The sequence below is a fragment of the Notothenia rossii genome (assembly GCF_949606895.1).
Source record: "Notothenia rossii genome assembly, chromosome: 6".
In the NCBI taxonomy this organism is placed as follows: domain Eukaryota; kingdom Metazoa; phylum Chordata; class Actinopteri; order Perciformes; family Nototheniidae; genus Notothenia; species Notothenia rossii.
Genome location: NC_136909.1, coordinates 74,829,170 through 74,853,366, shown reverse-complemented (window position 1 = coordinate 74,853,366; position 24,197 = coordinate 74,829,170). Strand labels below are relative to the sequence as shown.

Below are 24,197 nucleotides of genomic sequence, written 5' to 3'. Positions count from 1 at the left end.
CATTAGTCTTTAAGATAAAAAGTTTTTTTAGATGAAGTAATAGGGTGCCAGATAGAGGTCCTGCTTGCTTGCCACCAAACCTAACATTAATTGAATTTGGAAATATAGGCTTCAGAAATACATGTTTTTTTTATTAAGAAAATACACTTTGACCAAAACATTTTTTTCCAGATTTTATTGGATGATAATATACAAGAACATCTTGAGCACGGAGACCCTCCCTGGCTGTCCGGACTCACTGTAAGGAGACAACAACATAATTAGAAGAGAAAACTTACTACAGTAAACGGAAACTTATTCAAAATATGAAGTCAACAGGGCAACTTGAGACAACAAATGTTAACACAGTATGTCAGACAAGACACAGTTTAAAATCCAACATCATAGATCAAGGTTTTATAAAAACATTGTTATGAGTTGAATAAGACGGTATAAAAGAAACACATTTCAGTTCATTGGGAGGCTTTTAGCTCAACACAACACTAAGAACCAAGATCCACATGCTACACCCAGGTCCTGCTTCTATTCACTACAGATCTAAAGCTAAGGGATATGTCCATTATAGCAGACCGGGTACAAAGGACTGGTGGAAGGTTAACCTGCTAACAGGCTCTAAGAAACAACATGGGAGAATGGGGTAAACACTGAGGGGAAACTGTAGGGTGACTAAGGTGTGACATGCAGGGCTCAGGTCTATCTGCTTTGGATGTGCAACACATTAGCACACCATGCTGTTCTATACCTGCGCACTGACACCTCATTTCTGCAAAAAGAAATCCATGAGAAGCAAAATCAAGAACAAAACATGAAACAAAATTAAGTTAATGGAACATGGAAAATAAAAGATCTTTGAATTAATTTGTTGTGGCTGTTGACAAGCCTGAACAGAGTCAATGTTTAAAGCCAGTTGTGCTTAAGACATTACAGATGCAGCTGTGTGGTATCAACAGTCTATGCTAGGTGGCTTTAGGTTAGAGATCGGTGCCACAGGTTTCAGGGGTAGGCAGGTTCTACTTTGAGTAAACTACACCAGGAGTGTGGCTGTGCTCAACTAGACACATTCTTAGTGGACTAACACTCACAAGATCTTCGGAGCTCATTGATTTAATTGCAAACTATAAAACTGTTTCTCCAAAATCACCTGAAAGCACTACCAGAGACAAGCTCACATTTTATTTGGGTTAAATCATTCCAACTTGGACTAAAAGGGGGCATTTGGTTTCCAAGACAGGGGTTTACAGAACTAATATCTATCAGCTCAAACTAGTTATTATTAAAAGCCTCGAAAGGACTGGCCAGTGGGTCAAATACTTTCACACAGGATGCCTCGTGTACATCCAGGGGGAGTGCATTGGGACTTGGTGCGGGGTAAAGGGATTAGCTGGGATTCTGCACTCCTTTATATGCACACTGGAGTTAGTCCATCTATGAACAACATTTACCTTCTACGGTTCCCGAAGAACATTTGATACGCATGGAAAGATGGCAAAGGAAATTAAAACGGTAAAAGTTGTGAAAAGAGATCAGCAGTGTAGGGAAAAGAATAGGTAAGAAATGACAATCATGAAAGAATAAGTTGGACTAAATGAAGCCTGCTTTGGCTTTTCTGTTCTTTGCTTAGATTAGGAAAGACAAATATGTTTACAAATCATACTATCAGGAGAAGTCTGAACTACTTTTTTTAAACAGGAGAGGAGTTTTAGTGACCATACAAAGGATAAAAATGGTTACAATACCTTTTTGCCAGCAGCGCCAACACTGGCCTTCTTGGTGCCTCGTACTTTCTTCATTCTGTTCTTGCGTTCCTTGCGCTGTTTCCTTGAGGTCTTCTTCTTCTCATAGAGACCATGCTAAGGAAAAAAAAATTAACACATTTTTAATGTAAATACTTAATTAATTGTGACCTATGGCTTTTAATCATGTTTTCGCAATGACTTCATGCATTTGTACCACCCATGCATGTTCATGGCATCACAATGTGGATTGATGATAATATGAAAGCTGCATAACAAGCACTGAATGAAGCACTTTAAAACTGTAGGGGGGGGGGGGGGGGGGGGGGGGGGTCAACATTTGTCCTAGCCTATGTAGCTTTTGATAAAGATGACCTGAACTGCCTCCATATGAAAGGCCATTTCAACATTACCCACCAAGCGTGTTGATTGAAAGTAAGGGAAACCTACTTGCATTTCATGGTACATCTTCTCAAGTGTACCTGTTCCAGCAATTTTAACTGATAAGTGCTCTACAAACTACTTAACATGATTTACATTTAAGAATGGGGTATATTCAGTGGGCAACAACTCAGTATATAAGAAATGTAATCCCAAAAAGGTTTGTAGGGATTTTTCATTGAGAAAAGTTTTCATCTTGCTGCTTTTGATTGCTAAGCTCACTACATGTATCGGCTCTATGCACCTCATGCTTTTGCAGGAGTACCTAAGGGCCTCCTGTTGAGAAAATGGGTGACCCTTGTAGTTTATGTTCCCCCCCCCCCCCCCCATTGTCTGATCGGATGAATTCAGGATGGGTCACTACTTGCCGGGCATTAAGTTGAATAGAAATGCAGCATGCTGCTCTTTTTAAAACAACATAGGATGCAACAAAAGGTCAAGTTAAGTGCAACTCATGTTATGCAACTTCCAAAAAGCAGTTTGATTGGGGACAGTTTCTAGAAAGGGATGCCTTCTACTAAAAAAAAACATTGTGAATAAAACTCAAAGCAAAACTCACTCTGGCCAGTCTGTGTTTGGGTTCATTCTTCTTTGCGTAGTCTAAAGAGTCGTAAACCATGGCGAAGCCTGTTGTCTTGCCGCCACCAAACTGAGTCCTGAAGCCAAATACGAACACAACATCAGGGGTGGTCTTGTACATCTTGGCGAGTTTCTCCCGGATTTCAGTCTTGGGGACTGTGGCCTTGCCGGGATGCAGGACATCGACGACCTACAGAGAGAGAACAGGCAATGAATGTATGAATGCAAGACAAAAAAACCTATCTTATGTTATTAACACATATACATGCATACAAGTGCAGTGCTGTTTGAAACTTTACCATTTGCTTCCTCTGAAGGAGCCGGTTCGTCATGAACTTTCGGGACCTGACTGTCACTGTGTCATTCTGAAGAAGAGAGAAAGTAGATGATGTTCACAATAACATTTGACAACTTGAAAATGTTCAAACGTTTCTACTATTCTCAACACTAACAACTAACATTTTGATCCAGCCATTGCATGTACATGCTGTCACAACATTATCTTATAGCTTCTAAGCTAACATACTGGCTAAGATAGCTTACTAACCAGGCAAATGTAAAGCTTTTAGAGCCTCAATGCAGCCTGTTTTTTTTATCAACTTTTTACCAGTCTAATACATTTGAGCATAACTACGGTTCTTTAATGTTCCTGTTCTCAAACATGAGGGCCCGGCCATGGCTACCTGTGTAGTGAATGCTAACATTAGCCGCTCAGAGCTAGCATTTTGTGATTCTTTATAGACTTCTAAACAAAGCCCAAATACTTAAATGTTTCTTTGAGTGACAGAGTATGTTAAAGACATATATTGCTTAGTAAAAGCAAGGTAGAAACTGAATAGGCTATCCCAAAGGAGGTATATACAGAGTGTACAACGTCCGGGCAGGCATCAGTTAGGTTAGCATTTGGATGGTGGCTGATTTTATGCTTAGATACTTTTATATCACATACATATTGACATTATACTGTAGCTAACACTTAAACGATCACATTATGGTCATGATAAGTGTGCAGATAGAAGGATGGCCTCGATGATCAACGGATTTTACTTTATATTTTATCGCAAGACTCACCATCTTGACGCCGGACTCGCTCAGGGACGTAGAAAAGGAGGAAGGACCAGCAGGCGGCCGAATAAATGCCTGTAGAAAAATGGAGCGGGCACGCAGTTGTGTTGCCTGATGTAAAAGCGTAAACACAAATAAAAAACTCGCGAAATTAATTTAATTTTTCTTAGTTAACGTTAGTTATTTGATGAAATACAATCGTTTTTCAAATATGTTACAATGAATTTATAAACATTAGACATTTCTTCTTTCGTCGCCACAAAAGCAAACAACATATTTTCATATCAGCGTTCATACTGAAAAATCGATATTAACACACACACTTTAAAGAACAGAATGGGCCATGTGACAGGCAAATTGGAAAATTTAAAATCTAATGAAGGTAAACCGTAGAGACTATGAAATAGGGGCAAACTTGGGGTAAACTGACATTTAGGTGGAAAACACCATATGCGGTTCCTCTTTAATCCACTAGACGTCAGACAAGCAAACGTCTATTTATTATTACCCAGTCAATAATCCGTTTTTATTAACAGACTATTATAAGAGGGACATGTAGGTATGACCATGTATAGAGTAATACTTTGCCCAGAAGGAAATCGAACTTGGGTGTGTATACAATTGAACAAATATAGTCTTATGATTTGGAAAATTAATTGATGCAATAAGACGTTTGCAAAGACATTTTATTTATAGTTAAGTACTTTTGAGGTGACATTTCAGATGAGAATAAGGCTCCGCTCATAGCATGAATCTGTGATATATTTTTGTTACATTCAAAAAAGCAGATTACAATTAAAAACACAACATCTTAACTTCTTTCTTACGGAACTTTATTGATCTTTCAGCAAAAGTGTCCACTGGCATTGGAGTTTCATTTAAAATAAAGTTACTTAAATTCAGAACAGAAAGTTACAGTAAGTTTGTTTCAAATCTCTTTCAACACACAATGTTAAGCCCTCATTGTGAAACCAAACGGATTTGAAATAAATCTGCAATAGGAATTATGATGCCGTAATAGAAAGCAAAAATGTGCAATGCAAAATGGTTTTCAAGCAACTCCTCAATGTGTTTATCACCAGAAATAACCCGAATGAACTAAAATGCCTAGAAAAAAGAAAATCCTTGATAGACATAATTTAAGCCATTCGGTGGTTCCACTCATACAGAGAAACAAACTTGTGGTGGGAATACATTTGAAAATAAAAGGGGAACTTCATGATGATAAAGTTAGGAGTTGCTGCTTGGAAAGGGTACAATTAGCAAACTGATTGTGGTGCAAAAGAAAAAATAAATAAACTATTGGGACTCAAACAGCAAGTGGCATTATTTTAGCCACTTTGCCACCTGGAGCTCAAAACCCCAAAATGGCACCATCACACTTTCAAACTTCACAGCTGCTTTAGGAAGAAAAAAACATAATAAAATCAAAATCCATAAAAAGACTTTTTTTTTCGTCTTAAGTGCCAAGTACAATGTTTCCTGTTCAATGTTACAGTGAAAAAATAAACATCTGTTGGAAAGTACAAATTGATGACTAGGAACCTAGTTTTAGTTACTGCATTTGGTGTAAAGTAAGGCATGGACAGACATTAAAATAATATGGTAATGTGGATGATTTAAGGACACTGGAGTCAGATTTGTAGATTATGGGACAACATCTATCAAGCCTGACGCAAACAATGTCTTCTGGTTCTCTGACACTTTTTACAAATCCAAAGGCTTGACAGTGCGGATACCCAAACAAATACCTCAATACTAAGAAACTGTATTCAAAAATAAAATGCATATAAAATATGTGGATTATTTAAAGTTTTTCAAAAATCTTGTTGTATTTTACTTAAAAATTACCACTGGGATATTAACCATTATCACATTAATTGAAATGTGTATCTTGTGTGGAAACAGAAGACTGACAGATATTGCCAAGTATTCCTCCCTTTCTTAGATTTACCTAATATCAACACAAAGATCTTGTCTACAAACCTAACCAGGTCAAAGTCACATCAAATCTGGAGAAAAGGTATTCACTTTTATCAGCAGGAGAGAAACTGTAAAGCCAGATCGTCATAGTGATGAATTGAAAGGCTTGACATTGACTTTTAAATGAATTGTTAATAAAAATGCTTGTTTTTCAGTATTATAAATAATTTTACATCATAGTGAGAAATACAATAATTTGATGATTACAAAACATTTAAAAACAGCCTAAAATTCACTCACATGGGCTTGTGGTGTTAATGGGAACTAGAGTCTTGGAATGGCATGAAATCTTCATCAAATTGCAAAATAAAAACAAGACAGCGTCCCTTTGCATACTATCGCAGGAGATTTACCAGACCAAACAATTGAGAATATATTATGGAGCTTTGAAGTAGAACCAAATAGCAAACACAAACTAAAATCACTTAAATAACATGCGTCTTCAAAACCAAAATATGTGATGAATATCAAAGCTTTTGAATAATTCTAAGGCTAGTACTAAAATTACCACTTCCTCCACCAAATTATCTTGGAATTTTGTCCGCTTTACAGTGTGCTCTGTTAGAGATCATAACTCACAGAAAGCTGGAAGATGAGTGCTAAAATCTGCGGATTGGACAATGTGTTTGGGTACACCATTTTGAGGCCCGCTCCTTCAATGTGTGTTTTTTTTTACAGTGACTGGTATCAATGGAAATCTATACAAATGAACGTAGTTTCCAGAGTTGGCGACACTGTACCGGTTTGTATGATACACTGATTTCCCATGGTTTACACACATTACATCCAGCAGCGAGACAGAGAGCTAAAGAAGATGCCATGAGGGCTCACAACATTGGTTTCTACAAGCCAAGCCACTGACACGGGTGATGCCAGGTCATATTCTTTTGCTGGTGGAGTTCCAGTCTGTTAGATGTCCATTTCAAACTGAGCATCATCACCTTGAAAAGAAGAAACAACACGTTTATTGAGAAAGGTATGTTGAAACAGGTTGTGCTTCTTTAATATCATAATGGGTATTAAGTGGAATAATTACAGCTTAACAACAGAGTTGGTTAAATGTTTGAGAAAAAAGATGGTTACTCAGACAGTATTGTAACTCTTACCGGTTATGGGCTTGCCATCATGTTTGTTTTTGATGTGGTTGTTGGCTTCGTTCTTCTTGTTCTCTCTCAGGACATTTGGGCTGGTCACTCCAGGAATGACAGGCAGGTGAGCCGGGGGAGTCTGGGCAATGGGAGAGTTACGTCTGTCCAGTAGGAACTTACGGTCATAGATGATCCGGGTTCCTGAAACACAACATGTATTAAGTTACAGTTATCGTGCTCTATCCTGGGAAGCATCTCATGCCGGTGCTATCAAATGAGCCGTGAGTCAAAGGGCTTGTCATCATCAAGATGAGCCAGATTAAAACCCTGTCAAAAGGCACCAACATCTTAAAATAAAATATACATTTTAATAAGATGTAACTACATCTTTTAACATTTTTTATTTACATCTCCATCCTGATGGTTGTATTTTATTTAAGTCCTTTTGCTTAAGGGTACTCTGCATGTTTTGATGTGTTAAAAAATATATAAAGAGTTCCGCTTGGCTGTGTTTTGCTGCTTCCTGTTGATCTATATGTCTTCTTCAGTCACTTGAGAAAGCATTGTGTTGCTGTCTTTATATTGTATTGCTGTCTTCTGTAAATATAATCACCTTAACTGGTATATAATATCTCACTGAGGTAACCAGCTGACTAAATACTGGCACATTTACAGACATTTTAATTAATATCTATTGCCCTTGTGAATAAATGAAAGGAAATGCAACTAAATGGGAACTATAAAAAGCAAGACATGGAGGAAGATAGACTTAACATCGAACTTGATAGCCTTGCTTTCATAACATTATTTATCGCTCACATTTAATCAGAGTCACTGACCTTTTTCAGAGTACAGACTTTAACGTGTCACGGCAGAGCTGCACAGGTGGAACTAATAACGATATCGGTGGCACAGTTCCAGCAATAATTGCATGCAATGCAGTGATTAATTTGATCTGCAGAATGTGTTTGACAGGTCAAGATGTACTGTGACCAAAGGCCGTTTAGTTTGACTTAATATGTTTTTCTCTGGCCATGAGAACCCTTCAGTGGTCTATTTGCCCCCTAGTTTTTAAACCACCGTTTTAAACAATAATTCCATAACACTCTCAAATATGATGGTGGTTTATATATGAAATGGTCAGTCAATAAGCTGATTGACATCAAATATACAAGCAAATATTACTACGATTGATTCTTAGTTTTAGTCCTTTTCAAGCTAAATGCCAACTAAAACATGTTGGCTCAAGCTTTGGTAATGTAAGATTTTCTGCTTTTCTATTTTATATTATTGTAAACCATGCAGGTATACTTTGGGCTTTAGATTGTTGTTGGAATAAAATAAGACGTCTGAAGAAGTCACCATGGAATGTGATATCATTTTCACTAAGAAATAAAAAGCTAAAACCTTTGTCAGAAAGTCTATATTACATTGCTATGCAGATTGATTCTGTTTAGATACGTACAGTACAGCATCCTTGGTGGATGTATTGCACATCCTTATCTGAAAGGCCTCCTATGAACTCGAAGGCAAATATAAATCCAGCTATGCATAGCTGACGCACAGTAAATGCCTTAAGCTGTAGATGATCACAGTCGTGTTATTCATAATCATAGGTGGCAAAGAAAAAATGTCCACCTTTTTTAAATATTACTGCACAATGCCATCATCAGAATCTCTGCGCTGCAAATCAGCCAATCACACAGCCGGGAGAGAGCAAGGGGGCGGGGCTTAGCTTTGTTTTTGTTTTGATCGGGATGACACAGCAGCCTATAGGCCACTGTTACATGAGCAGTGAAAGGTTTTGTGAGAGTACAAGCACCACAAAATGACAATTATCCTCCATTTTCTGAATAAAAACTATGCGTAGTCGGGATATCCCCTTACCTCCGGGAGTGGTAGAGAATAAAGTGCCTCCAGGGGTGGTACAATAGTCATGAGGTAGCTGCGTTGTGTCGTTGATCAACACCGTCCTGGTCGGGATGGCCCTGCTCTCGCTAAACTGACGACTGGTCGACATCTTCAGTTCCGATTTGATGACAAATCAAGCCGTTTCAGAAAATAGGGGTGTTTATTTCCCGACGGACGGTGGAAACCTGGGCCGTTTCCCACTCTAATATCTCCCCAAAGCTTTCTTGTCTCTCCTCTCGTCCTCCCAGCCGTCAGCACCGTCCCCTCCCTCAGCAAAGGCAGGAAGGACGACAGGCAGCGGGCGGATGTTTAGTCAGCATCAGCATGGTGCCTGCCTACTTTCTACACTCAGAGAAACATTTGTTTTTACAATATCTGCAGTTTTGGTACTCAGATCCTTTAAAAGTAGCATTCCTGCAGTGTATAAATACTCAGTTAAGTAAAAATCCTGCATTTTAGTCTTACTTCAGTAAAAGTACAAAAGTATTATCAGCAAATAATCATCCGTTTAAAGTAGCCAAAGCTGTTAAATAAATGTAGTGGAGTACAAACATTAGTTCCCTTTTAAAGGTAATGGAGTAGAAGTATTTGTAGCATAACATGGAAATGCTCAAGCAAAGTACAAGTCCCTCAAAATGATACTTAATTGTACTTGAGTACTTAGTTACTTTCCACCTCTGAATATCTCCAGGCTTATAGAAAATACAGTAGGCTACATTTAAAAGTATTACGCTGATTTTTGTGACCTGTCAGATTGTCATTTTTCCCTACTTTAACTCAATCTTCCCACCACACATACAACTTTATCGATATATAATTGGTTTATTCTTAAATCCTAATAAAAATGTTAAGGCATGAATATTTTTCTCATGTTTTACTAAAAATTCAAATGGTTAGCTAGCCGACTGCAGCAAACAGTTCAAGTAAATACATACGTAAATGTATATACATATAGGTGTATTTATAATATTGAGGTTTGGACTGGTTGGACAATACAAGCTTTGGGAAGCTAATGGCAGTTCTCACCATTGTCCGAAAACTTTTTCAAACCATGTTTGTTGAGTCTTTGAGTACCAGGACGGATCTATTACTTGTTTTTTCCCAACTTTTTTTAATCTTTAAAGTGTCTCTGATCTGATTTCATGCAAGATAATAGCCACCCTCGGCAGCTTGTAATAATGAAATAAATGGTAGCATAAAAACAATTATTATTGACTCAAGACATACACTATGTTGTAATTATTAACATCTTCAGTATTTAACATATAAAGACAGGCAAATATAGTTCAACAAATACAGACTATTGCAATACTGCAAAAATAAACTATATTTAGATAATACTTTGATAACTACTATACAAGATGACATTGTGTAGTGTGTGACATTGACAACAATGATTGTTCCATTCATCCTTATAAGCCTTATTCAGTTCTGCTTGATTCTCAATTCAAACTTCCACTTATAGTTTTGGACAGGCCCAGTTCCAGAACAAAATGACTCAGGGTGCATCTGAGATTAGAGAGGGTGCAGTGGTAAAGTGATATTTTTATAAGTGGGGAGTGGACCTAACACCAAGTTAAAAGCATCAATCTGGTGCACTTTGAGAGCAACATTAAGAGATCTATGGATCTATGTGCTCTTTGCTTGATTCATGCCTTCCCAGTCCCTTACGATGGGCGATGGAAGTGGGGGACGTTGGTTTATCAGGCGCCCGCAGCTTACAGAGCTTACAGCTGCTGCGCTAACGGATAAAATAAGCTGTTTCTACAATAATGTGGAGGGAGAGCTCTCTCCTGTCAGACTGAGAGGCTCAGTGAGGTAAAGGACTCTGAGTGTTTTGATAGTTCACTTTAGTCTAAGAAGTTATCTCAGTGGGTCTCAAACGGTTCGATCACAATTTATGTAAACAAATATTTCCAAGGCACTCCTTTATGATTATTGGGATAAATATAAACAGGTTTGAAATCATTTCAATGCATACTATAGGACAGTAAACCAAAAATATCGTTTAAAACTGGACAAATTAAAACAAATGCATAAATAAATAAATGTTAACTGGTAAAATAAGATATGAATGAACCACAAAAATAAAATAAGTTACATGTATTTGTTATTGGCTATGGTAGGTTATTGGTTATGTTCACATATTTGTTCACATATTGTTATTATGTAATTTTTTTCGCCTTTAATTTTTCCAATGAGGGTGCATAACGACTCAACTGAGGGTGCAATGCACCCTTATGCACCCCCATAGAACCAGGCCTGGTCAAGCATAAGTTTTTTCTATTTTCATGTGTCGAGTTAGAAATGTCCGATAGCCTCTGGAGGCATCCTATGCAGACTGCGCATGCGCGGTGCCCTCCCTCTCTACACTACCTAAAGCGCAGACGCTTCCTTCCGCCGCCATCCTACATCCCAGAGCCAGACAGCAACACTAACCTGTACTAAACATGAGCTACACACTGGAAGAGAGGGGGAACCTGCACTCCCTGAACTACCGTTTGTTCTTCAGTAAGTACAAACTCACTTTAAAAGACAGAGTTGTGTCATTGTTTGCTACTTTTATGTCTTTTTACAAACCCTTCTAGCTGGCTACATTCTCCACGTGTCACTTATTCATTCATTGTTGCTGGTTTGTTTAGTCCTTATGTTTTAGTGTTGACATTTGTCTTACTCTGGAGGATTACAAGCAAATCTTAACTTGTTTGAACAGTCATCATTTCTCGGTTTGAGCCTTTACAAGTCGCGGTAGCCAGTTGTCCCCGGTTTCGCCGGTAGATGACTTGTTTTCTGACATAACGTCTCAGTAGGTCACACAGTTGACGTTGTATTCTTCAGTGAAATTACTAGAAGGAAGTTGGTTATATTGGAAAATCGTGCAAGGGTCATAAACACGTCACCCAGCACAACATCATAAAGGCTTGCAGTATGTGAGGCAACGCCCTCTCTGATTGTAATGTAATAATACAACTGTAATTGATAAGGCAAAGTTGGGGGTAAATATTTAACCTGTTGAACTCAATGCTCTTTTTCAGTAAGTTTCACAGACCAATTATTTATCATCCTTGTTTATAATTGTTATATTGCTATGTCATAGTCATAGTTTTTATAGACAAACCCAGGTCAATTTTGGGGCTGTCAGAATAAATCCAAGTCACTATCTTCATCATCAAAATGCAAGAGTTTAAGGCATTTTAATGCAGAACATGTTAATCTCACAGTGAGTAAAATAAGCCTGTGTACTCCGCTAACTTTGGTTAAGTAATAGTGAAAGCCTTAGGCCTGGCAGGATGCAATTCAATGTTTCAAACAGCTGATCTGGCACAGCCTGCTCTATTGCGTTCACTTGCTGTCCGAGATGTCATTGAACCATTAATGGTCAAAGAGGTCATGATATACAGACACAAAATCATCAACCTTTAGCAAACAAGCAACTCAATGGCACATCTACAACCATGAAGTAAGCATTAGTGAAAAGCTATGTACTGTCTTTGCAATCCACTGGACACTATGATGATGATGATGATGATGATGATGATGATGATGATGAGGATGTGTTTTAATCAAACTGTTTTACAGAAAATGCTGAGGGAAAGTACATCTCACCATTCCATGACATACCAATGTATGCAGATGAGAGTCAGGTGAGGCTCAATCAATCACTTTTACCCCAGTTAATATATGAATAATATATGTATTACCATTTATCAACTACTGAAACTGTAGAACTGCCACGGACATGTATTTGTGTGGACAATGAACTGGTTTAATTAATGCTCTCCTGAATAACAAGGTCATTAAGGGAGGCCCTGGCCTTTTGTAACAACTGTAGATGATGGTTTATCTTATCTTTATGAAACGACAAATCATTTTAATGGAAAGGTTATGGCCCAAGCAGCCAGTAATGTGCTAAACCATTTCAGAATAGTTTAACATATATATAATGATGACTTTGTGTCTCTTACAGAACATCTTCAACATGGTTGTTGAAGTACCCAGGTGGACTAATGCAAAGATGGAGGTATGAGTCTTACATACTTTTGCAGCTTTGTTTTTTGATCCCTATACATTTGTGTAATCTTTTTTCTGAAGAATAAGAGTTTATTTACATTTCTGGCATTGTTATTATTGAAATAATGTGAATATTTAATGTGATTTCCAGTCATCAATAGTATTTTATTGCAACTGGGTTCACATGTGAAGTTTCTCTGTTGCAATAGGAATTTACAAAATGCACTTAAACATGATGAAATTAACTTTTTGTGATTTTAACGCTTATCACTTCTTTCAAAATAACAATTCATTTTCAGATTGCTACAAAAGAACCCTTGAACCCTGTGAAGCAAGATGTGAAGAAGGGTAACGTCAGATACGTTGCCAATGTGTTCCCACACAAGGGCTACATATGGAACTATGGAGCCATTCCTCAGGTACGTGTCTTGAAACTGATGATGTAAGATCAAAGCTGCCGAGTGTTTAAAACGTGCCAATGTTGAACTCAGCTTTGTTCTGTGGTGGTTGCAGACATGGGAAGATCCCTCACACAAAGATGAAGACACTGGCTGCGTCGGTGACAACGACCCCATCGATGTCTGTGAGATCGGCACCAAGGTACAAGACTTAAATGTTTATCATCCCTTTTGTCAAGGTTGATATAGATTTGAAAAAGGATAATACTGCTGATGATAACAGAAAATAAACTGCAAACGTTGTCTCTAGGTGTGTTCCCGCGGGGAGGTGATCAAAGTGAAGGCGCTCGGGATCCTGGCCATGATCGATGAGGGCGAGACTGATTGGAAAGTGATTGTAATCAACGTGGAGGACCCTGAAGCCAAGGACTTTAACAGTAAGCACGTCTGTTATTTTTCCCTTTGTCTGAGCTTCCGAGCAGTGCTGCGTCAGTCATACTGAACTTGTTTTGTTGTCCCAATCTCTGTTTAGACATCAGTGATGTTCGGCGGCTGAAACCCGGCTACCTGGAGTCCACCGTCGACTGGTTCAGGATGTACAAAGTGCCCGATGGGAAACCAGAGAACGAGTTTGCGTTCAATGGCGAGTTTAAGGACAAGGTCTAACACACTCTTATTTTTACTCCCACAAATTATTTTTCTTCCCTGTCAGAGTTGTTTCTGTCTTGCAAAAATGCTCCGCTTTGGAAGGTTAGACTTTCAAGGAACTGCAGTTGGCACACTAGACTTTAAATTAAATGATTTACAGATTGTTATTGTGTGAAGGTTATTGTTAATCTAATTCCTTACTTTTCAATTTATCGCGTGCTGTTTTTTGTGTTTCAGGACTTTGCCATTAAAATAATCAAGGACACTCACAACTTCTGGAAAGACCTCATTTCCCAAAAGACCGATGCTGGTGAACTGAACTGGTAAACACGGTTCCTACTGCTTTGACCCCAGCTAAAAAAATACAATAGAAAATGTAAACTAAAATGTTATGATTTATTGATTGTAAACTATGAATGTCTGTGTCTTGCAATACAGCAAAAACATGTGTGTCTCGCCCAGCGGCAGCTCTTACTTCTGTTCAGCGGACGAGGCTAAAGCTTTGGTTGCTGGGGTAAGTTTTTTGCAACATGACCTCTGTCAACTGAAGGCCTTTTAGCTTCTTGATTTTATAACTGATGTTTCATTCTGTTTTCAGACAAGTTCTCTTGCAAAAGAAGAAACTATCCCCTCATCAGGTAGATTTTAAAAATAGAAAATATTTATATAATGACTTGATTGTTAGATTCCTGCTGAATCTTTTCATCTGATGTGAGATTGACTGTGATTTTTTTTTTTTTTTTCATTTGCAGTGGATAAATGGTTCTACTTCCAGAGGAAGTAAACCGGGAGTGGTTTCGATTCGAGTAGAGTGAAAGGCTCCTCGTATAAATACTTGATCTTACCAATGGGAGCCAATGGAATAACGGGACGTGGATGTTTTGGTTTGGGCTGTTTCTGTTTAGATTGAGAGATAGTGGTTAGATACTGTAGAGAAAGTAAAAAAAAAGTACAAATTTCTTGACCAACAAATTTCACATATTTAAATCTCTTTTGACACAAGTTGTCATTAACAACGTAAAGGTGCTGTGCCTTTAGATACTTGTGCCATCATGTATGAGACTCTGAACTGCTTTAATAAAGCTTCTCTTTAAATTATCATCAAAGCGTGATATCTTTCTGCATGCCACTTCTATGCAACGTCATTTATTCTAGATTAGGAGAAGAGCATTTTAGTTTCTAATTTAGGAAGTTCAAATTTGCTTTACTTTGTATTAAAAACTGATTTTGACTGACGTTTTCATTTTTATAATGCTGCCACCTAGTGTTCAGTACTCCACACTACTTTTCTTTTGCAATTTAATAATTAGTATACTTATTATTCTCACATGAATATTTGTGATGTGTGTTTGGTCATTACTTTAGATATATTATTTAGATATGTGTGCACTCTCAGGTGTTCAAATCTTCTCCTATAACATTGGTTGTAAATGTTCAAAAATGTAGGTATAATCAGAGTTTATATGGACCAATAAGACTATAAACCCAGACAAAAGGACAAATAATTTAAAGAAATTGAGAATTTTTTGTAGTAGTGCATATATGGAATTCTTCAAGAAATGTGTGAGTAAAACCTGCTCAACATGATCTTAAAATATACAGTGAAATTGGTATTTGGGTCAAAACCATTTACAAATAGAACATTGTTAATATTGTTGTATTATTAAATATAACCCCTTCCAAAGTTACTGAAGTATAACTCCTATATTAGAAGAGTGAGAAGAGCAGTATTTTTGTTTAAGAAAAACATCTCTGGCATGTGGGCTGCTACCGCCCTCCCTGTGACGTATTTCCGGTAAACTGTCAAACTCTGCTACATGTCAGTCGACGGGACAGGCTTGGACAAAAAACCAGCGGACGTGCAGCTTGTAAATTTGGCAGATCCAGGTAAATCACACATTTAACAACAAGTTTACTTAGTTACCTTTTCCCACTTAGTTTTAGGTGTATTGTTCCGCTTGTTGAACCACTTTTCTCACATTTTAAAGGTTTAGTTTAGTCATTTTGGTTCACTGCGCGTTGTTGTTTTTTAAATGTATCATTGTTTACTGTGACAGCTGATGTCGTTACTACAAGCTACACGTGATAAGCCGAACCGTGTCGATCATTGTAAAATCACTGGAACAAGTATTTTTGATGAGCTCCGTCATTAGTTTACTCTCCTGTCATGTTTTTATTTATGTATATTTTTTAAGGATTACCGATTTGAGATTTGCGTGCGAAAACCGCTGCGATTTCTGTCATGACTACGGACATTTTTAAGGGTTAACGCAACACAAAGTCCCTGTTGTGTCCCAGTGTTAAATCCACAGACTTAAGAATTAAACGCCACATTTTATGAATGGAGTTTGTTGTTTACAATTGTCTGAAACATGATTGTATGATAAAGTAATTAACAGTTGGGTAATTTCCCAAAGCCCTAGTCACTGCAGGCCTCACTATTCACAGCAACAAGCACATCAAGTATCACGTAGAGTGACAGGTGTGTTTGAGTGTGCAGGGGGAGCCTGCATAGATCAAGTGTCCTTGCCACAACTTGTCATAAAAATAGTCAGAGGAAGATCAGTGTGACTTAGTTGAACAGTTCTCAGAACAAACCAGCATCAAAAATCCTCTAAAGAGTGTGTTTTAGTTTGCCCCCCCCCTTTCCATTTATGATTTAAAGCTTGTGTGATTAGAAAGTGATTACACATACCAGCAAGGTAATCCAGGTCAGGAATATTGATTAACAATAAGCTTCTGTGCTGGATTCAGTTGTTTCGCAACTGTACATTACTTGAGTGATTGTACATTTATTTGCAAACATTTTCTTTCTTTGTGCTGTTATATGGGTTTTCATTTACCTGTGAATTATGACACCTTAAAAGCAACTCAAACATGAACGTATTGCTGTGCTGTGTTGTTCTTTAATGTGCCATAACAAATCATTTTGTTTGTATGATCTATATTACAGGCAGTCCAGAGAAATGTCTTTCATATTTGACTGGATCTACAAGAGCTTCAGCAGTGTCTTGCAACTATTAGGTAAAGTAATGTTGGACAGAAAACGGGCAGTAGTTTTTAGCCAGTCTGAATGAATGTCAGTCACTTTGTCAGTAGAAATCAACCAAGCTTTGGGGCGAAATACATAATAATCTATTAATAAAGTAGTGTGTTTCCTGTAAATATATTCACCAATTCCTGCCCAAACACTAACAACTGTGCACATCATTTATTTGTGTTATCTATATTTCTCAAAAACAGTGTGCATAAAGGAAAATAACACAATTAATTATAACTTCATCGTACCCTGGGTCAAACCCCCCCCCCCTGGTGTTTGTTATGACTGTGGGACCTTCCTGTGCTCTCCTCCTGCTCATCATCATACACCGTTATTAGTCATTTTATATTACTTATTGTTTGTTTTCTTCTTGTCCTCAGGGTTGTACAAGAAGAGCGGCAAGCTAGTGTTCCTTGGACTTGACAATGCTGGAAAAACAACACTCCTGCACATGCTCAGGGACGACAGGCTGGGACAGCACGTGCCCACACTGCATCCAAGTACATTCACACATTTCACATGTTGTCAGCTCAGCAATTGGCCTTGTGTTACTTGCTTCAACACTTGTCTAAGGTCAGTGCTTCCCCTCTGTCCTCAGCATCTGAGGAGCTGACCATAGCTGGAATGACCTTCACAACGTTTGACCTCGGTGGTCATACACAAGGTAGGAACAGGTCGAAACTCACACTGACAGATGTCTGTTACATAAACGCTGATTTTGTGTTTCCCTCACAGCACGAAGGATCTGGAAGAACTACCTCCCAGCCATAAACGGCATAGTCTACATGGTGGACTGTGCTGATCATGAGCGACTAACGGAGGCCAAAGTTGAACTGGATGTAAGTTACTTGTGATGATTTCATTTGTGTTCACAACAATGTTTTTTTGTAATGACCTCTTTTATAATATTTCACTCTTTCTGTCTGCAGGCCCTGTTGACAGATGAAACCATCTCAAACGTCCCGGTCCTCATCCTGGGGAATAAGATCGACCGTCCAGAGGCCATCAGTGAGGACGGACTCAGAGGAATGTTCGGTCTTCATGGACAAACAACTGGAAAGGTGATGAACATGATGAGAATTAAATTATTTAAAAGAATGATAATGTCAGTCAAGTTTATTTTGTATTTGTACACTACTGAAAATAGTAGAATTTGTATTTTATTTTATCTGTTATTGCTTTACGACTTGAATAAGTAGCATATGTGTCCTGTAGCTTCACAAATCACTCAAGGCTAGACCTACATTCCTTTCAGCTCCTGAGAAAATTGTATATGCACTCACTGTTGCTCTTAGATAGTGGAAAACGCTGTGTTTCTGAGAGTGTTTTTACGACGCAGTTGGCATAGTACTGGCTCATGCACATTTTTCATCATTAGTGTTTATTGGGTTAACCACCTGCTGTCTCTCGGCAGAGGAAACAAGAACAGAGACAGAAAGGAAGTAGGATGCAAAAGTGAGGAATGATTAATGTCATTGAGTCAGACCGCAGCCCTACAAATATCCCACTACAGCATGCAGACATGTACAGGTTTAAAATTGTCCATAGGAAAGGTTATTGCCCTTTTTTGGGTTGTGAATTATAATCTGTGTTTTTTGTTTCTTTTCAGGGCAAAGTGTCACTGAAGGAGGGGAATTTGAGGCCAATGGAAGTTTTCATGTGTAGTGTGCTGAAGAGACAAGGATATGGAGACGGTTTCCGCTGGCTCTCCCAGTATATTGACTGATGTGCGTTCTTTAAATAACCTTGTTTACCATGCTACCTGTGCACACAGACATGTTTTACACAACACTACCTGCCGTAGAGCGATATTTTGATAAATATATTTTATTTAGGACTTTTTTTGTGCCTGTAGGAAATGTGTTTCAAGTAGTGTTTTGTGTACCATGTATTCTTTATGAGTTTGAAGAAATCTGTATGTCATATCAACCATACCACAGCTAGTCAAAGATTAAGTTAGGAATAATCAGTCTGTGTTGTTCAGATTGAGTGTGGAGAGTGATCTTCATGGTGTGGTACTCTTAAGAATGTGTCTGCCATATAGAACATGTCATCGCTGTGAACCAGTTTCTGACCCTGGTTTATTTTTAGCGACTAGTGTAGACTTACAGTGAAGGTCAATCTGGTTAACATTTTGTACTGGGAGTTACTCTTCCTTGGTTGACGATTCATATTATTATTATATCTTTATATTTAGCTGATTTTTTTCAAAAATAATGGGAAGTACTCTAGGTTTTGTCCAAGAATGTAATATTGCTTCTGGAAAGTGCTGCAGAGATTTGGTGCCATATTTCCTAATAAGGAACGTGTTAATAGTGAAGCTTGCTACCTCCAAGGACACAGACAGTTCTAATGATAGTAGGTTTTTTCAACCATTACAGGGTTTACCACTACAGGCCCATATATGTGACCATAAGTGCATTAACTGACATTTTGCTGTGAGGAGCTTTATCTTCAATGGTTCAGAATATTGTTAAATAATTGCAGTATATATTAACTGCATCAGCACAGCCAGGTGATGTAACAAACTCATACTTGGATGACAAACTACCTGTCTCATGAAGAGTTAGTTGCTTTGTAACAACTTGAGTACTTTGTGATAAGTAGCTGTTCACAACATGCAGTGATACTATGAGAGTACTTGGGCTGTGATTAAAAATAGAGCATGAAAGGACTTAGTGCAATACTATACATTATTTTGTATATAAGCTCTTATTTATATTTTGCAATACAAACATTGGCTTTCCTTATGTTACATTAAGCACTGAAGCAATGTATCTGGTACAAAAGATAGGTCTTATTGCTATTCAATGTGTGAAGTTTGAGCATAATAAATATTTCTGACAATCCTTTAAGTCTGTCTCATTTTTAAAAGTATAGTAAATTGTGTGATTCAACCTCAAACCAAACAATACTATTATAACTTTATCATTTTCTAGTTCTAACTGGTTTTAAGATAAGATGATTAAAATGCAATACAATGTACTGTTAAACACAATTAAACGTTTAACACATTTAATAATTTTAAATAAACGTCTAATCTGTCCTTTTTGTAGGATAATTTCCATCAGCTGAACAGCCCATCCGTACATAATAAGTACTTTTGAAAATATACTGGGGTGCTGCAGTACACAGAGCTATCGTAACATAAAAACTGAATAAACAACTGTTAACTGTAGTATTTATTCATTAAGTACACGAGCCATTGAACCGACTGTTTTTTTTACAAATGACAGTGAATAAAAATGGGATTAAGGCTTCCATACTTTTCCTTTTAGATATAAACCTTTCGAGATTATTCCAAAAAAATGTGAAAGTTGAATTGACAGTATCAAGAACGTGTGGGATATGTGTAGTCGAAAGACCAACTATGTTCCCGCCCTCTTGTTTCCGATTGGCTTAGAGCTGTTTGTATTCACATTCTGACCAATCAAAGTAATCGTCAGGGGTTGTTTTGGTGGTTGACCAATGATACTCAACCAGGAAGCTAGAGGACAGAATTCCCCGAATTAGTAGTTACAACTCGGTGTCAGGTTGATATTATCCCTGTCAGTATGGATGTTTGTTTTATTGTCTTACCACTGATGTCTGTCCTGCATTTCTACGGGTTTTCCCTGTCTGAAAGTTGCTAAACCACGTTATCGACAATAGCCTATGGTTAAAGTTCACCTGCTAACAGCATGGAGCTAAAGGACATAGAGAAGTGTTGCTGTGTTGTCAATCTGTTTGAGGCATTTTCAGCAAAGAAACATGTGAGCTGCAGCGGAGTTATCGTCCATCCTCAAACTGGATTAATAATATGCACCGGCGTACCGTTTTCCCGTTTTGCCACCGACAAAGAGCCCCTCTCCGCGGACCACAGGTTCCTGCCACCGCACAGCTTCAGTGAAAATCTGAAAATCCGCGTCAGCTTTTCCACTGAGCGAGATCTGGACTCCAGCCATTGTGCACAGGGAGAAGCGTCCTCCTCACCCCCCAGGAGCAAAGCAACACTTCAACGGGAAGTTGCTGCAGAGTTGCTGATGCTGGTGAACTGCCTGGAGTTCAATAAGGCTTTCCAGGCAGTTTTCCAAGATGCTGACCAGTGGCGTTTCCATTGTGATGATGAAGAGGATGAGGGGCTGATAAGAGATGCTCACTTCCTCAGCTGGTTCGCTGTGCTAAAGGCAAGTGATGTGGCAGAATGCAGCCCAAATGCAGGGGCTATCCCCTGGCAGAGCAGCTCATCCCTCCATAAAGGATGCCCTGTTGTTGCATGTGGCTCACCCTTTGGCTCCCTCTGCGTGGATCTCTTCATCAGCACCCTCAGTAGAGGAATCATCAGCAACCTGGCCGGAGAGGACAACGCCATCATCCTCACAGATGCCCGGTGCTTGCCAGGCACAGAGGGTGGAGGGTTGTTTGCGGTGAAAGGCAAAGACAATGTGCGTCTCCTTGGACTGATTGTGTCTCCATTTGGTTGGAAGGCGAACGAGTGGATCGGCCTCACTCTGGTCTGCTCCGTCCACCTGATCTTCAGGAACATCATCCGCTGCATGACAGTTCAAGATCCGCTCAGAGATGTTTGGCTCCATCCAGGAGAGGAAGGCGTGATAATGTCATATGCCGCCCATGAGTCGAAAGCTGTTAAATGCCCCACTGTGTGCTTTGTGGAGAGTGGACAGGTCTGGGGCTCGGGGGTCGTTGTCGCCCCTCAGCTGGTTGTGACCTGCCGCCATGTTGTCAACGGGAGGTCAAAGGTCACCCTGAAGTTCCATAACAGGGAAAGGTGACAGCACATCAAGGGGGGGAGATATCTAGGCCCCCAGGGTCCTATGTAATCTATAATATGCCACATTACAACAAGGCCTTTCAAAGGATTTTATGTTCCAGCAATGTATGTTTCTTTATGTCTAGTGTTAAATCCCCCACCTAAAGCTTATTCTCAACCTACCCGCTATTATTTTCAGGCACGACCCTGTCCAAAGATGTTTTTTTTACGAATCAAACTGCAATTAAAAGATCCATCTCCCTTTGTTTGTTTACAGTCAAAACATGCAAAGATGAATAACATATGACCATTCAAACATTATATATATATATATATATATATATATATTTTCCCATTCACGCTGTTCTCTGTACAGGAAAGGATTCAATGGTGGAAATGTATCCAAAAGCATTTTAATACAGTTCTTACAGCAAACCTTTTTGTCTACAGCAGGAAAAGCCCAGATGGGACCCATAACAGTAACGATGGCTCTGTGTCCCTGAATAGAATACAGCTATCATCGTGTTTCTCCTACTGCGACAGTTTAATTTGAGCACTGAGTTGCATTTAGTTTGTGGTTCTTCAAGGGTTTTTTCAAAATCAGCTGTAAGGATTTAGGATCTTTCAGCAAGCTATAATGTTTCTGATTTAGCACAAACAACTAATGTTAGCTGATAATTATATTGATTTCTTTTTCAGAGTCCATGATGTTATAGGTGATGTGCTGTTTTCCACTAAAGCCTCTTCACCTTATGATCTGGCTCTGGTGCAGATGAGAGACCCTGCCACAGGGGCTGTGGTCCCAAAAATGGCTCAGAGTTACAATCCGGGTAAGATTTGTGACTTGTTTCGTGGTAACGAGTTACACTTCGCTTCCAGAGGAGATCTTTGTTCACTATAAAACAGTTATGAGTTCATCTTCTCTGCCTGCAGGTGAGTCTGTGGTTGTAGTGGGATACGGGGGCCTGGGTCGGAGATGTGGTCCGTCCCTGACTTGTGGCGTCCTCTCCAAAACAATCAGCCTGAACGAGCAGCCGGTCATGCTTCAGACCACTTGTGCAGTACAAGCAGGGACCAGCGGGGGGGCTGTGGTGCGGGCACGCTCAGGGGAGCTGCTGGGTAAGAAACTACAAAATCCTGTTCTCTTTTTGATCAGTGAGGGGCATATGGTGACCATGGAAGACTTCACTGTTGCAAAGCAGTATGCATAGAGATAACAGCTATACTTACCAGATACTCTTTCTGCTCTGTTATGCAATTTGAAGGATTATTTGCTATTTTGCAGGTATCGTTTCCAGCAACACGAGGGACTTGGCTGCGAAAGTGACCTACCCCCACCTCAACTTTAGCATCCCAGTGACTGTTTTCCAGACAGTGTTGCAGAACTTTCACGAGACAAAGGATCTGAATGTGTTCAATGTGTTGGACAACTCAGAAAAAGAAGTTGAAACAGTGTGGAGACTACAGGGTGCACAAAGCAAACTATAACAGAGGAGCCCTGCACTTTAATATATTAAACCAAGATGGATTATTTGCAATAGATCAAGTTAATATTATGTGACATTTTTAAACAAAACTGGTATTTTATCATTTATAACCAAACCTCCATGTGTTATTAAAACAGACATAGATCTAAAGGAGTTCATTTAAATAAAACAAGAATCATTAATTACTAATGTTGATACGCTCACCCAGAATTATGCAGTTACCTGTGAAATATTTAGAATGTTATTAGCCAGTTGAGGTTACTTTAATATCTGCTGATATTGTTTGGTTGTACTGAAATTTAATTATATTAATAAAATATTTTATTCTGGTAACAATTCGCTGGGTATATTTCTGTCACAAATTACACACATTATGACAACTAAAGTAATATAAATAGAGCTACAAATCAGAATAAAGCAAGATGTAATACCCATATGTATCAGTGTGTTAAATCATAATGAATCAGACAGAACATACCTGTCGAACATCTATAGTAATCCTTTGTCTTACAGCAACAGCACAAAGAAAAGACATTGCAGAATGTGTTATTTACACCGGGATCCATTACATATGGCATGTTGTCGCCAAGCAGGAGGAATATTCAGCATAACGGGCTGACAGGTTGCTGAAAATGATTGGTCCCTGTGGGTGGCCAGAAGACTTGCTGTCGGTATCAGGTATTCAGACATCTGTCGGAAGGCGTACCCACTTCCAGCTAGCACATTTAGGATTTCACCCACTGGGACATAACTGGTACAGATTTCCATTATCACTGAAATGTGAAACTGAGAAATGTTATTTAGAGGATTTCTTAATGTTGGTTTTTACAATGCTAAGACAAGCTTTATTGGTCTTATCTTCCAAGAATGTGCATACACCGAAACGTACTGTAAGGTCTCTATTTCACTGTTCCACGACTGCATAGTGGAGAGACTCCAGTAATGTCCAGAGGATGCTGCCGAGAGAGTTATTGTGCTGATATGCAGTCTGTATCTCATTTCTGCTGCTTCCCCATAACTATAAGCTCCACTGCTGTAAGAGGTAGCAAGAGGAAAAGGGAGA

The 24,197-nt window shown here is 38.7% G+C and overlaps 5 protein-coding genes across 6 annotated transcripts; 3 read left to right on the top strand and 2 right to left on the bottom strand.

Annotated features, from left to right (window-relative positions):
- Window positions 1-110: 110 nt before the first annotated feature.
- On the bottom strand, window positions 111-3,914 carry rps24 (ribosomal protein S24). 2 transcript variants are annotated; one of them, XM_079689655.1, is made up of 5 exons: window positions 3,825-3,914; window positions 3,053-3,118; window positions 2,734-2,943; window positions 1,737-1,850; window positions 111-238 (listed from the first exon to the last, which is right to left on the bottom strand). In XM_079689655.1, exons 1-5 carry the CDS (start codon window positions 3,825-3,827, stop codon window positions 236-238), a joined length of 396 nt encoding a protein of 131 aa, XP_079545781.1. In that variant the 5' UTR covers window positions 3,828-3,914; the 3' UTR covers window positions 111-235. The 2 variants fall into 2 exon arrangements, with proteins under 2 accessions (XP_079545781.1, XP_079545780.1); XM_079689654.1 differs by lacking the exon at window positions 111-238 and adding an exon at window positions 743-763.
- Window positions 3,915-4,486: 572 nt separating this feature from the next.
- Window positions 4,487-9,089, bottom strand: eif4ebp2 (eukaryotic translation initiation factor 4E binding protein 2). Its single transcript, XM_079689019.1, has 3 exons — window positions 8,777-9,089; window positions 6,908-7,090; window positions 4,487-6,742 (listed from the first exon to the last, which is right to left on the bottom strand). The coding sequence occupies exons 1-3, from the start codon at window positions 8,907-8,909 to the stop codon at window positions 6,711-6,713; spliced, it is 348 nt and encodes a 115-aa protein (XP_079545145.1). The 5' UTR covers window positions 8,910-9,089; the 3' UTR covers window positions 4,487-6,710.
- Window positions 9,090-11,152: 2,063 nt separating this feature from the next.
- On the top strand, window positions 11,153-15,088 carry ppa1b (inorganic pyrophosphatase 1b). The gene is made up of 11 exons (XM_079689018.1): window positions 11,153-11,311; window positions 12,380-12,444; window positions 12,768-12,821; window positions 13,111-13,230; window positions 13,325-13,411; window positions 13,520-13,646; window positions 13,742-13,869; window positions 14,095-14,180; window positions 14,296-14,371; window positions 14,456-14,495; window positions 14,610-15,088. The coding sequence occupies exons 1-11, from the start codon at window positions 11,251-11,253 to the stop codon at window positions 14,639-14,641; spliced, it is 876 nt and encodes a 291-aa protein (XP_079545144.1). The 5' UTR covers window positions 11,153-11,250; the 3' UTR covers window positions 14,642-15,088.
- Window positions 15,089-15,650: 562 nt separating this feature from the next.
- sar1ab (secretion associated, Ras related GTPase 1Ab) lies at window positions 15,651-19,746 on the top strand. Its single transcript, XM_079689020.1, has 7 exons — window positions 15,651-15,744; window positions 16,811-16,881; window positions 17,278-17,397; window positions 17,496-17,561; window positions 17,633-17,736; window positions 17,827-17,958; window positions 18,507-19,746. The coding sequence occupies exons 2-7, from the start codon at window positions 16,824-16,826 to the stop codon at window positions 18,621-18,623; spliced, it is 597 nt and encodes a 198-aa protein (XP_079545146.1). The 5' UTR covers window positions 15,651-15,744; window positions 16,811-16,823; the 3' UTR covers window positions 18,624-19,746.
- A 613-nt stretch (window positions 19,747-20,359) lies between these two features.
- On the top strand, window positions 20,360-23,472 carry tysnd1 (trypsin like peroxisomal matrix peptidase 1). The gene is made up of 4 exons (XM_079688322.1): window positions 20,360-21,665; window positions 22,347-22,477; window positions 22,581-22,766; window positions 22,933-23,472. Exons 1-4 carry the CDS (start codon window positions 20,578-20,580, stop codon window positions 23,133-23,135), a joined length of 1,608 nt encoding a protein of 535 aa, XP_079544448.1. The 5' UTR covers window positions 20,360-20,577; the 3' UTR covers window positions 23,136-23,472.
- The last annotated feature ends 725 nt before the right edge of the window (window positions 23,473-24,197 follow it).